Raw genomic sequence first — 12,517 nt, 5'->3', positions numbered from 1 at the left:
TCTTTTATGATATTGCTGTGTGATGTTACCATTGTTATTTTGTTATATTGCTTTTGTATTTTGACACTGTTTTATCATATTGTAAATATCTAATTGTTTTGTAAAACATATAATACCAGCCTTGAGCTGCATGAAATACTGAATTTTTAAAATAAAATCAATTCAACCATACATGTGATTCTGTTTGATAAAACTTTTTTTCTTTCTTGAACTTGAACTTTAGCTCCCACTTTCAAATGATCAAGATACATGTGTAGAAACAAATTACATGTAACTGAACATTAAGATAAACACGTTAAACAACATTATGAAAGTACATGTAAATAGCATAGTTCAAAAGTTATTAATTATACACAATACAATAATCCATTAATTCACATAATTCAATGTGGAGTCTACTAAAAAATTCAAATAAAGAAGCAAACAAATAAAAAATAACAAGAACGCAAGAAATGTATTACACCCTGAGCACACCCATAGATTAAATGGTCAACAATGTTAACCAGCTATCATGACTCTCAGTAGATTTTCCTCTTAAGCTCTGTCAGTTCTAACTAGTAAATATTTTAATCACCTGAGTTGATACAAATCCTCCACCATAGTTCTGTTGATTGCTGAGCCAGAGAGCAACTTTGCCTGCCTTTTGATAATCATGTAATGCAATTTGTGCCAGGAGAGCATAGCCGGAGGTTTCTATTTCAACAGCAGAAGGTCTTCTCTGCAGCCAATATGGCTGGCTGCCATCTCTATAATTGGCTACATCCGGAGTAAAACTAACAGCCCCAGTATCTAAAATACCAAAAAATAATGATGAAATGAAGATCACAGTAATGGTAATAACGATAACAATAATCTTGTTAATCATTTTAATAATAATCGTTATAAAGATGATAACGATAAAACAATATAACAACAATTTCAAGCTGATTCCAACAAAATATAATTTGTCAGCAATTTTGATTATAAAAAATGTTAACAAAAAAACAGAAAGTGGATTCAAACGACCAATCGATAATCGATTCCCAAGATTCAATGGTATCAGTCTATCTCTCATATTTTTCAAGTACTCTCTTGAACTCATTTTGATTGTCCATCGTTCATTCTTTGAATTGTTCATCTTGTGTTGCAAGTCTTATTGGATAGTTTTCAAACTACATAACCTCAAAGACGGGATACCTTACCAAATCTCTCTTTATTTTGTATATGTACCTCCATCCGTAAGTTCGTACATGTATGTATTTAACTATTAAATACCGAACAAAGGAGGTACAGTATATAAGATGATATTTTTTTTAATTTGTAGATATTATTCTTCCAATTAGACCGTTTGCTACCCATTTCAGATCAGGTCTTAAATTGCTACATATCAACCCCTTCATCTGTACCTGAATGCATTTATACAGGAAATGTATACATTAACTGGAATTTACTGACAAATAAAGATATGTAAATTGTAAATCTCCTGTGATATACATGTACAGTGGCACACGAAGATAATTAAAGCCAGTTTTATAATTCAGGGCTCTTAATAGATCACCTATATCACTCAACAGGCTACTATTCTACGCACCATCTTCATTTCGATCACCCCACAGATAGTCATTTGCAATCCTCATACTTGGGCTCTCAGCCAGCGCCAAGGCATAAGTGACAATAGCCTTGTCATAGACTCTGTCTATATCTTCAACGTGGGTAACCAGGTATTCGGTCGCATTCCCAATTGCATCATCAATTTTCTGCAAGAAAGGTAGAAACCTGCAATTAGCCATACACAACTAAAACTGATAGAGAGTGAGCCATGGTACTGCAAAGTTGATAAATGCCAGTGGCAAAATGGAAAAACAGCATAGTATATCTTTCTTTACTGCTACTTATTAATTTTTCTGTACCATGCAATCATTTCTGCAGTAAGTTTCTGTGATTAGAAGTATGCATGGACCACTCAATTGGTCTCTGTGAATAATTTGATCCATATGTGTATTATGTGTGTATGTGTGTGTGGCAGTTTTTGTGTTGTTGTTGACATGTATGTCGATCTTGCTTTTGCCGTCTCGACAATTTTATTTTAGCTCATTCTACTCCTCTTTTGTCACAAGTTTGTCAGATGCCAAAGGCGGTCTATAAAGTCAGCTGAGTTCTTCAGGTCCTCATCAAGAAATACTGATAGCTAGGGAGGTGCGAGGGTGTCCTTGCTAGCTTTCCCAACTTCCTTCTAAAATGCTCATCCTATGAGAAAAAACAAACTTTTGTCGAAATGTAGGATGTGATCATGTGTTTCACACACTACTCAAGGTTGTGTGTGATAAAGTAAGGTATTAAAAGCTATTTAAAGAAGAGAGGAGTACTATGGTAGGATATTCTGCAGAGATGGCCTGAGAAGAGAAGAGTGCTATGTTTGGATAGTCTGCAGAGATGGCTTGAGAAGAGAAGAGTGCTATGTTTGGATAGTCTGCAGAGATGGCTTGAGAAGAGAGGGGTGTTATGGTTAGATAGTCAGCAGAGATGGCTTGAGAAGAGAGGGGTGTTATGGTTTGATGGTCTGCAGAGATGGCTTGAGAAGAGAGGGGTGTTATGGTTAGATAGTCAGCAGAGATGGCTTGAGAAGAGAGGGGTGTTATGGTTAGATAGTCAGCAGAGATGGCTTGCGAAGAAAGGGGTGTTATGGTTAGATGGTCTGCAGAGATGGCTTGAGAAGAGAGGGGTGTTATGGTTGGATAGTCTGCAGAGATGGCTTGAGGAGAGAGGGGTGTTATGGTTAGATAGTCTGCAGAGATGGCTTGAGGAGAGAGGATTGTTATGGTTGGATAGTCTGTACAGATAGCTTGAGAAGAGAGGGGTGTTATGGTTAGATAGTCTGCAGAGATGGCTTGAGAAGAGAGGAGTGTTATGGTTGGATAAACTGCAGAGATGGGTCAAGGAGAGAGGGGTGGTATGGTTAGATAGTCTGCAGAGATGGCTTGAGAAGAGAGGAGTGTTATGGTTGGATAGTCTGCAGAGGTGGCTTGAGAAGAGAAGAGTGTTATGGTTAGATAGTCTGCAGAGATGGCTTGAGAAGAGAGGGGTGTTATGGTTAGATAGTCTGCAGAGATGGCTTGAGAAGAGAGTGGTGTTATGGTTGGATAGTCTGCATAGATGGCTTGTGAAGAGAGGGGTGTTATGGTTGGATAGTCAGCAGAGATGGCTTGAGAAGAGAGGGGTGTTATGGTTTGATGGTCTGCAGAGATGGCTTGAGAAGAGAGGGGTGTTATGGTTAGATAGTCAGCAGAGATGGCTTGAGAAGAGAGGGGTGTTATGGTTAGATGGTTTGCAGAGATGGCTTGAGAAGAGAGGGGTGTTATGGTTAGATAGTCAGCAGAGATGGCTTGAGAAGAGAGGGGTGTTATGGTTAGATGGTCTGCAGAGATGGCTTGAGAAGAGAGGGGTGTTATGGTTAGATAGTTTGCAGAGATGGCTTGAGGAGAGAGGATTGTTATGGTTGAATAGTCTGCAGAGGTGGCTTGAGAAGAGAGGGGTGTTATGATTAGATAGTCTGCATAGATGGCTTGAGAAGAGATGATTGTTATGGTTGGATAGTCTGCAGAGATGGCTTGAGAAGAGAGGAGTGTTATGGTTGGATAAACTGCAGAGATGGCTCAAGGAGAGAGGGGTGGTATGGTTAGATAGTCTGCAGAGATGGCTTGAGAAGAGAGGAGTGTTATGGTTGGATAGCCTGCAGAGGTGGCTTGAGAAGAGAAGAGTGTTATGGTTAGATAGTCTGCAGAGATTGCTTGAGAAGAGAGGGGTGTTATGGTTAGATAGTCTGCAGAGATGGCTTGAGAAGAGAGGGGTGTTATGGTTGGATAGTCTGCAGAGATGGCTTGAGAAGAGAGGGGTGTTATGGTTGGATAGTCTGCAGACGTGGCTTGAGGAAAGAGGGGTGTTATGGTTGGATAGTCTGCAGAGGTGGCTTGAGGAGAGAGGGGTGTTATGGTTGGATAGTCTGCATAGGTGGCTTGAGAAGAGAGGAGTGTTATGGTTGGATAGTCTGCAGAGATGGCTTGAGAAGAGAGGAGTGTTTTGGTTGGATAGTCTGCAGAGATGGCTTGAGGTGAGAGGGGTGTTATGGTTGGATAGTCTGCAGAGATGGCTTGAGAAGAGAGGAATGTTATGGTTGGATAGTCTGCAGAGGTGGCTTGAGGAGAGAGGAGTGTTATGGTTGGATAGTCTGCAGAGGTGGCTTGAGGAGAGAGGGGTGTTATAGTTGGATAGTGTGCAGAGGTGGCTAGAGAAGAGAGTGGTGTTATGGTTGGATAGTCAGCAGAGATGGCTTGAGAAGAGAGGAGTGTTATGGTTGGATAGTCTGCAGAGATGGCTTGAGGTGAGAGGGGTGTTATGGTTGGATAGTCTGCAGAGATGGCTTGGGAAGAGAGGAGTGTTATGGTTGGATAAACTGCAGAGATGGCTCAAGGAGATAGGGGTGGTATGGTTAGATAGTCTGCAGAGATGGCTTGAGAAGAGAGGAGTGTTATGGTTGGATAGTCTGCAAAGGTGGCTTGAGAAGAGAGGAGTGTTATGGTTGGATAGTCTGCAGAGGTGGCTTGAGGGGAGAGGATTGTTATGGTTGGATAATCTGCAGAGATGGTTTCGGGAGAGAGAATCGAGTGCCATTTTTGGATAGTCTGCAGAGATGGCTAGAGGGGAGAGAAGTGATATGTTTGGATAGTTTGCAGAGATGGCTTGAGAAGAGAGTAGTGTTATGGTTGGATAGTCTGCAAAGATGGCTTGAAAAGAGAGGAGTGTTATGGTTGGATAGTCTGATGAGGTGGCTTGAGGAGAGAGGAGTGTTATGGTTGGATAGTCTGCAGAGGTGGCTTGAGGAGAGAGGGGTGTAATAGTTGGATAGTGTGCAAAGATGGCTAGAGAAGAGAGTGGTGTTATGGTTGGATAGTCTGCAGAGATGGCTTGAGGGGAGAGGATTGTTATGGTTGGATATTCTGCAAAGATGGCTTGAGAAGAGAGGAGTGTTATGGTTAGATAGTCTGCAGAGATGGCTTGAGGAGAGAGTGGTGTTATGGTTGGATAGTCTGCAGAGATGGCTTGAGGGGAGAGGATTGTTATGGTTGGAAAGTCTGCAAAGATGGCTTGAGAAGAGAGGGGTGTTATGGTTGTATAGTCTGCAGAGATGTCATGAGGAGAAAGTAGTGTTATGATTGGATAGCCCGCAGAGATGGCTTGAGAAGAGAGGAGTGTTATGGTTTGATAAACCGTAGAGATGGCTCAAGGAGAGAGGGGTGGTATGGTTAGATAGTCTGCAGAGATGGCTTGAGAAGAGAGGAGTGTTATGGTTGGATAGTCTGCAGAGGTGGCTTGAGAAGAGAGGGGTGTTATGGTTAGATAGTCTGCAGAGATGGCTTGTGGAGAGAGAGAGAGGGGTTTTATGGTTGGATAGTCTGCACAGATGGCTTTAGGAGAGAGAGAGAGAGAGGGGTGTTATGGTTGGATAGTCTGCAGAGGTGGCTTGAGGGGAGAGGATTGTTATGGTTGGATAATCTGCAGAGATGGTTTCGGGAGAGAGAATCGGGTGCCATTTTTGGATAGTCTGCAGAGATGGCTTGAGAAGAGAGGAGTGTTATGGTTGGATAGTCTGCAGAGATGGCTTGAGGGGAGAAGATTGTTATGGTTAGATAATCTGCAGAGATGGCTTCGGGAGAGAGATTCGAGTGCCATTTTTGGATAGTCTGCAGAGATGGCTTGAGGGGAGAGGAGTGATATGTTTGGATAGTTTGCAGAGATGGCTTGAGAAGAGAAGGGTGTTATGGTTGGATAGTCTGCAGAGATGGCTTGAGAAGAGAGCAGTGTTATGGTTGGATAGTCTGATGAGGTGGCTTGAGGAGAGAGGAGTGTTATGGTTGGATAGTCTGCAGAGGTGGCTTGAGGAGAGAGGGGTGTAATAGTTGGATAGTGTACAAAGATGGCTAGAGAAGAGAGTGGTGTTATGGTTGGATAGTCTGCAGAGATGGCTTGAGGGGAGAGGATTGTTATGGTTGGATAGTCTGCAAAGATGGCTTGAGAAGAGAGGAATGTTATGGTTGGAAAGTCTGCAGAGATGGCTTGAGGGGAGAGGATTGTTATGGTTGGATAGTCTGCAAAGATGGCTTGAGAAGAGAGGAGTGTTATGGTTGGATATTCTGCAGAGACATCATGAGGAGAAAGTAGTGTTATGATTGGATAGCCCGCAGAGATGGCTTGAGAAGAGAGGAGTGTTATGGTTGGATAAACTGCAGCGATGGCTGAAGGAGAGAGGGGTGGTATGGTTAGATAGTCTGCAGAGATGGCTTGAGAAGAGAGGAGTGTTATGGTTGGATAGTCTGCAGAGGTGGCTTGAGAAGAGAGGAGTGTTATGGTTGGATAGTCTGCATAGATGGCTTGAGGGGAGAGGATTGTTATGGTTGGATAATCTGCAGAGATTGCTTCGGGAGAGAGAATCGAGTGCTATTTTGGATAGTCTGCAAAGATGGCTTGAGAAGAGAGGAGTGTTATGGTTGGATAGTCTGCAGAGACGTCATGAGGAGAAAGTAGTGTTATGATTGGATAGCCCGCAGAGATGGCTTGAGAAGAGAGGAGTGTTATGGTTAGATAGTCTGCAGAGATGGCTTGTGGAGAGAGAGAGAGGGGTTTTATGGTTGGATAGTCTGCACAGATGGCTTTAGAAGAGAGAGAGAGGGGTGTTATGGTTGGATAGTCTGCAGTGGTGGCTTGAGGAGAGAGGGGTGTTATGGTTGGATAGTCTGCAGAGATGCCTTGAGAAGAGAGGACTGCTATGGTTGGATAGTCTGCAGAGATGGCTTGAGAAGAATGTGGTGTTATGGTTGGATAGTCTGCAGAGATGACTTGAGGGGAGAGGATCGTTATGGTTGGATAGTCTGCAAAGATGGCTTGAGAAGAGAGGAGTGTTATGGTTGGATAGTCTGCAGAGATGGATTCAGAAGAGAGGAGTGTTATGGTTGGATAAACTGCAGTGGTGGCTTGAGGAGAGAGGGGTGTTATCGTTGGATAGTCTGCAGAGATGCCTTGAGAAGAGAGGACTGCTATGGTTGGATAGTCCGCAAAGATGGCTTGAGAAGAGAGTGGTGTTATGGTTGGATAGTCTGCAGAGATGGCTTGAGGGGAGAGGAGTGTTATGGTTGGATAGTCTGCAAAGATGGCTTGAGTAGAGAGGAGTGTTATGGTTGGATAGTCTGCAGAGATGGCTTGAGAAGAGAGGAGTGTTATGGGTGGATAAACTGCAGAGATGGCTCAAGGAGAGAGGGGTGGTATGGTTAGATAGTCTGCAGAGATGGCTTGAGAAGAGAGGAGTGTTATGGTTGGATAGTCTGCAGAAGTGGCTTGAGAAGAGAAGAGTGTTATGGTTGGATAGTCTGCATAGATGGCTTGAGCGGGGAGGATTGTTATGGTTAGATAATCTGCAGAGATGGCTTCGGGAGAGAGAATCGAGTGCCATTTTTGGATAGTCTGCAGAGATGGCTTGAGGGGAGAGGAGTGATATGTTTGGATAGTCTGCAGAGATGGCCTGATAAAAGAGGACTGTTATGGTTGGATAGTCTGCAAAGATGGCTTGAGGAGAGAGGGGTGTTATAGTTGGATAGTCTGCGGAGATGGCTTGAGGAGAGAGGGGCGTTATGATTGGATAGTCTGCAGAGATAGTTTGATGAGAGAGGGATGTTATGGTGGGATAGTCTGCAGAGATGGCTTGAGGAGAGAGGGTCGTTATGATTGGATAGTCTGCAGAGATGGTTTAAGAGAGGGGTGTTATGGTTGGATAGTCTGCAGAGATGGCTTGAGGAGAGCGGATTGTAATGGTTGGATAGTCTGCAGAGATGGCTTGAGGAGAGAGGGGCGTTATGATTGGATAGTCTGCATAGATGGTTTAAGAGAGGGCTGTTATGGTTGGATAGTATGCAGAGATGGCTTGAGGAGAGAGGGGTGTCATGGTGGGATAGTCTGCAGAGATGGCCTGAAGAGAGAGGGACGTTATGATTGGATATTCTGAAGAGATGGTTTAAGAGAGGGGTGTTATGGTTGGATAGTCTGCAGAGATGGCTTGAGGAGAGAGGATTGTTATGGTTGGATAGTATGCAGAGATGGATAGAGAAGAGAGAGAGAGACAGGTGTTATGGTTGGATAGTCTGCAGAGATGTATTGAGGAGAGAGGGGTGTTATGATTGGATAGTCTGCAGAGTTGGCTTGAGGAGAGAGGAGTGATATGGTTGGATAGTCTGCAGAGATGGCTTGAGAAGAGAGGGGTGTTATTTTTGGATAGTCTGCAGAGATGGCTTGAGAAGAGAGGGGTGTTATGGTTGGATAGTCTGCAGAGATGGCTTGAGGAGAGAGGATTGTAATGGTTGGATAGTCTGCAGAGATGGCTTGAGGAGAGAGGGGCGTTATGATTGGATAGTCTGCAGAGATGGTTTAAGAGAGGGGTGTTATGGTTGGATAGTCTGCAGAGATGGCTTGAGGAGAGAGGATTGTTATGGTTGGATAGTATGCAGAGATGGCTAGAGGAGAGAAAGAGAGAGAGGTGTTATGGTTGGATAGTCTGCAGAGATGTATTGAGGAGAGAGGGGTGTTATGATTGGATAGTCTGCAGAGTTGGCTTGAGGAGAGAGGAGTGTTATGGTTGGATAGTCTGCATATATGGCTTGAGGAGAAAGCAGTGAAAAACTGGGGAATGGAGTTAATGTTGAAGGATACAAACACAGAGTTTAAAGCGACATGATCGGCAGAGACAACAGATATGGCACCTAAAGAGAGAGAGAGAGAGGGGGGATCAAAATAATCTTAAAATTTTTCTGTCAGGAGTCAGGAATGAAAAATAAATAGTCATGGAACTTAAATTGTACAATGTTTTGACCAATATGTAATGGTAGTGAGCACATTTGTTTGGGGGGCCCTCGAAAATTTGCACCCCCCTTTACCCCACCCCCCCCCCTGGATCCGCCACTGGACCAAGTTGCCCATATGAAGATCCTATGGCATGATCTTGAATTTGAATTTTCGACAAATTGTACATTTCATTATTAAATCACAATAAACATATAAATACGATAATCCCATATTCACATGCTCTTTATTAAATGTGTACTTTTTTTTGACATGTTAGGTTACAGTTCTATACACATGTTATGTGAAGTTGCATTACCTGGTTTGCAGGGACAAGTAAATTCCGGCTCTCCAGGAGAGAGATGAGAACAAATGCTGTCATAGAGGTTTCTCCCTGTACAGCTCCCTGATAAACAAATCAAAGGATTTGCAATAGTGAGATCTGTTTAATAGTACATATACAGATTAAGTTGAGTTCTAGTCATGAGATTGCGTTGTGAAAGAGATGGCTTGGAAGCGATTGGAAAAGGTACATGTACACATTTAGATCATGTAGCACATAAGTATTGGTGTTTGCGGTTTTGGAATCATCGTAATGATAACAAATAGGCAGTCTTACGAAAAATCACATGTACTGAACACATTAATGTGTATATACTACACAAACATGTGCCATGAAGTGCGGTCCACAATAGGTCTTACTTTTCATATTTCTAATATGAGGGTATTTGTAGAGCCATATTTTTCAGGCAACACTTTTTCAATGATACTCCTCCACACTAACATAAAAATAATTAAACAGCTCATAAAATATTTTTCATCATTTCCCTGGACCTCAACCATATTTCAAAATGACAAATGCTGGTGTTTACGAGAGTATGTGACAGGGATCCCTATAGAATTTACTTACAAAAGAACAAGAAATATTTGTGTGACTATGTTTGTGTTATATTCATAATTTCTATACAAGCACGAGTACACGTACAATACGCCAAAAATCTAACCAAAATTTGAACAAGAACATTATCAATTTACATGAGATGGGCATGTCATCTTTGACACATACGACCTGACTATGACCCAAGTTTGGAAGAATTTGCAATTCCTTTTGACTTGAACAATGAGAGTACCAGGAACAGAACAGATTCAGAGGTATTAAGCAACTCCATGCCAAACAATTATCTTTTTTTAACAATTACACATTAATATACTGAACGTTATGGATGTATCAAATGTGCATTTCCAAAAGTATTGGAATAATCTCCAAGCTAAAGTTTCTTCTACCACATGCAACCTTAGTCCTACTATATAATACGCTAGTTCTCCCTTATATAACATATTGTAATATTGTATGGGCAAATTGTGGTTCGACAAAAATTAATTCTATTTTTAAACTGCAAAAGAAAGCCATACGTATGTTAATGATTGTAGTACAGGTACAATGTACTTGAATGACTTACAATCATTTCCTGGTAAAATACTTGACGACTTTCTTGGAAAGCCCCTGATGGTAGCTGGTTGTTGTCAATGAGCCAGTTTATACTACCTTCCACATGGACTGGGTCTACCCAAGTGAACCTGTTAGCCTGGCTGAACACCTTTACAACGAATGCCGTCAACCTGTAACCACATACATAAAGGGAACATTAAGGACATTAATCCTGGGTTTGCCATGTGAGCTGATTGCAATGTGGGCCGATTGGATTAGGTAAAATATATAATAGACTAAAGGGAAATCCAACCTTTGTAGAAAATTGCTTTGAAAGAAAGCAGAAAAATAGTGATGCAGATTTCTGAAAGTTTAAAAGAAACTAGACAAACTAGAAAAAGTTACGAGTTTTCCAAGTTGTAATCAAATTGGCTGTATCGGTAATGTCACCGTGACAAATAGTGGCAGACAACTTTCCCATTTGTTCCAACACACTAAATTATTAAATTTTTCATGTGTGACTCGGGGACCTATAATAATATACTATCCATAGTAATAATAATAAATAATGATAATCAATACAAATATTTTGGGTATATAGCGCTCAATACAAAATACATAGTGCATAATACTGTACATATATATTATTGCCCTGCTCATTGACATTGGATTGAGATGCCGTATTCTCTACTCCCTCGAGGCGTCATATTACAGACAAAAATGCTGAACAAACTACATGTACAATGATTTTCACATATTAGCGGGTACCCATTTAACATTTGTGTGAAGAATGGCGAAATTGGATTAATGTCTTTCAATTTGAGATTTCGCACAGATGTAAAGATTTCATAATTCAAACATTCATAACTTTCTTATTATATCAAATTTTCATCATCCTGTTTCTCTTATTTTCAGTTTTCAACAAATATTGAATGATGAAACAACATCTAAGATACACTTCTGGTTTTAGTGAGATTGGTAATTACCGTTTAATCACATCTTTTTAGATATTATTACTAGAAAATCTCAAAATAGGGGAAAGTGCAATAAACGTTAAAACCCTTTTCCCCAAAAGATAGAGAGGTCTATAAAGAGTAGGGGGTGGGTGATATTAGACTGCACGTGAATATTTAAATATCAAGAAACAAAAAGTAAAAATTTGATGGATTGGGTGTAAGAGGTACAAAAAGGAGAGATAAAGATGCATACAAAGGTTGAAATCGGTGAGATATAAGGCATGGAGTGAAGGAGAAATGAGGAGGTAAGGTCACTTACCATGTACTTCCAGGTCGATGCGTCCATGCTGCATATGCACCATTAGGTTGCCGATAGGTCAGCTCTCGGACAACTCCTACAAGTAATTCATGTAATTAAAGAGGGGAAATGGTTTTAACTATGCCTTGTGTTAACATTTTGTTTGCCACATGTGCAGATCGGTACAAACCATAATGATTGTTCTGTGCAACACAAAATCTTCCAAAATCACCCAAGTTTTGGCCTTGATTACCTGAATTTATACTGATACTAATGAACTCTTTCACGCAAATAATGTTTTGAAGATTCATGACTTAATTTCCTGTAACATCTAACAAGCTTTGCTTTTAAGTAGGTTCGTTTTTTTCATTTCCTGTAATTAAATCATTTTGCATTACTATGAACAAAAAACAATGTCAAAGATATTTCTGTTATATCATTACGTTTATTATTTTCTGTTATTGTTTATATTATGTGGAAAAAAAAAGAAAAAGAAATTTCCTCTGTTTAGAGCTACTACTACTACTACTACTAATAGCAGTTATAGGAGAAGTATTAGTATTAGTATTAGTATTAGTATTAGTATTAGTAGTAGTAGTAGTAGTATTGGTAGTAGTCATAATAGTATTAGTAGTTTAATATAGTATTCGTAGTAGTAGTCGTGGTAATAAGATGATATTAATGATGATGCATGGATCTGCCCCTGAGCACATTTCAAATATGCTTAACCCGTATAATCCTTGAACAATTTTGTAATCAGCAGGCTGACATAATTTGTCCCTGTACGCTCTAAAAACTGTAACCCATTACCTATTGGGATTGGGTTGACCCTGTGTAGGAATAAAAGAATTCAGTATTATTCGGGTTTACCTTCAAATTATTCTACTCCTTCTTTGTTAATTTAAGAGGGGTAAGGGTTGGTGGATGGATATACTTCAAGCCTGGATCATCAAATATTCTATGCATTTATAGCCA

The 12,517-nt window shown here is 40.8% G+C and overlaps 1 protein-coding gene across 1 annotated transcript in view; it reads right to left on the bottom strand.

Annotated features, from left to right (window-relative positions):
* Positions 1-12,517, bottom strand: part of LOC100892832 (complement C3) — a 121,737-nt gene that overhangs the window by 31,091 nt on the left and 78,129 nt on the right. Inside the window, exons 24-28 of the mRNA XM_030997027.1 lie at positions 11,564-11,639; positions 10,320-10,479; positions 9,179-9,265; positions 1,571-1,736; positions 575-789 (exon numbers count right to left, since the gene is read on the bottom strand). Coding sequence (XP_030852887.1) covers positions 575-789; positions 1,571-1,736; positions 9,179-9,265; positions 10,320-10,479; positions 11,564-11,639 — 704 coding nt within the window. The remainder of the gene's footprint in view (positions 1-574; positions 790-1,570; positions 1,737-9,178; positions 9,266-10,319; positions 10,480-11,563; positions 11,640-12,517) is intronic.

This window comes from Strongylocentrotus purpuratus, unplaced genomic scaffold (assembly GCF_000002235.5).
Source record: "Strongylocentrotus purpuratus isolate Spur 01 unplaced genomic scaffold, Spur_5.0 spur5_scaffold_4, whole genome shotgun sequence".
NCBI lineage: Eukaryota > Metazoa > Echinodermata > Echinoidea > Camarodonta > Strongylocentrotidae > Strongylocentrotus > Strongylocentrotus purpuratus.
The sequence above is the reverse complement of the archived record's forward strand: the minus strand, read 5'-3'. Positions and strand labels throughout refer to the sequence as shown.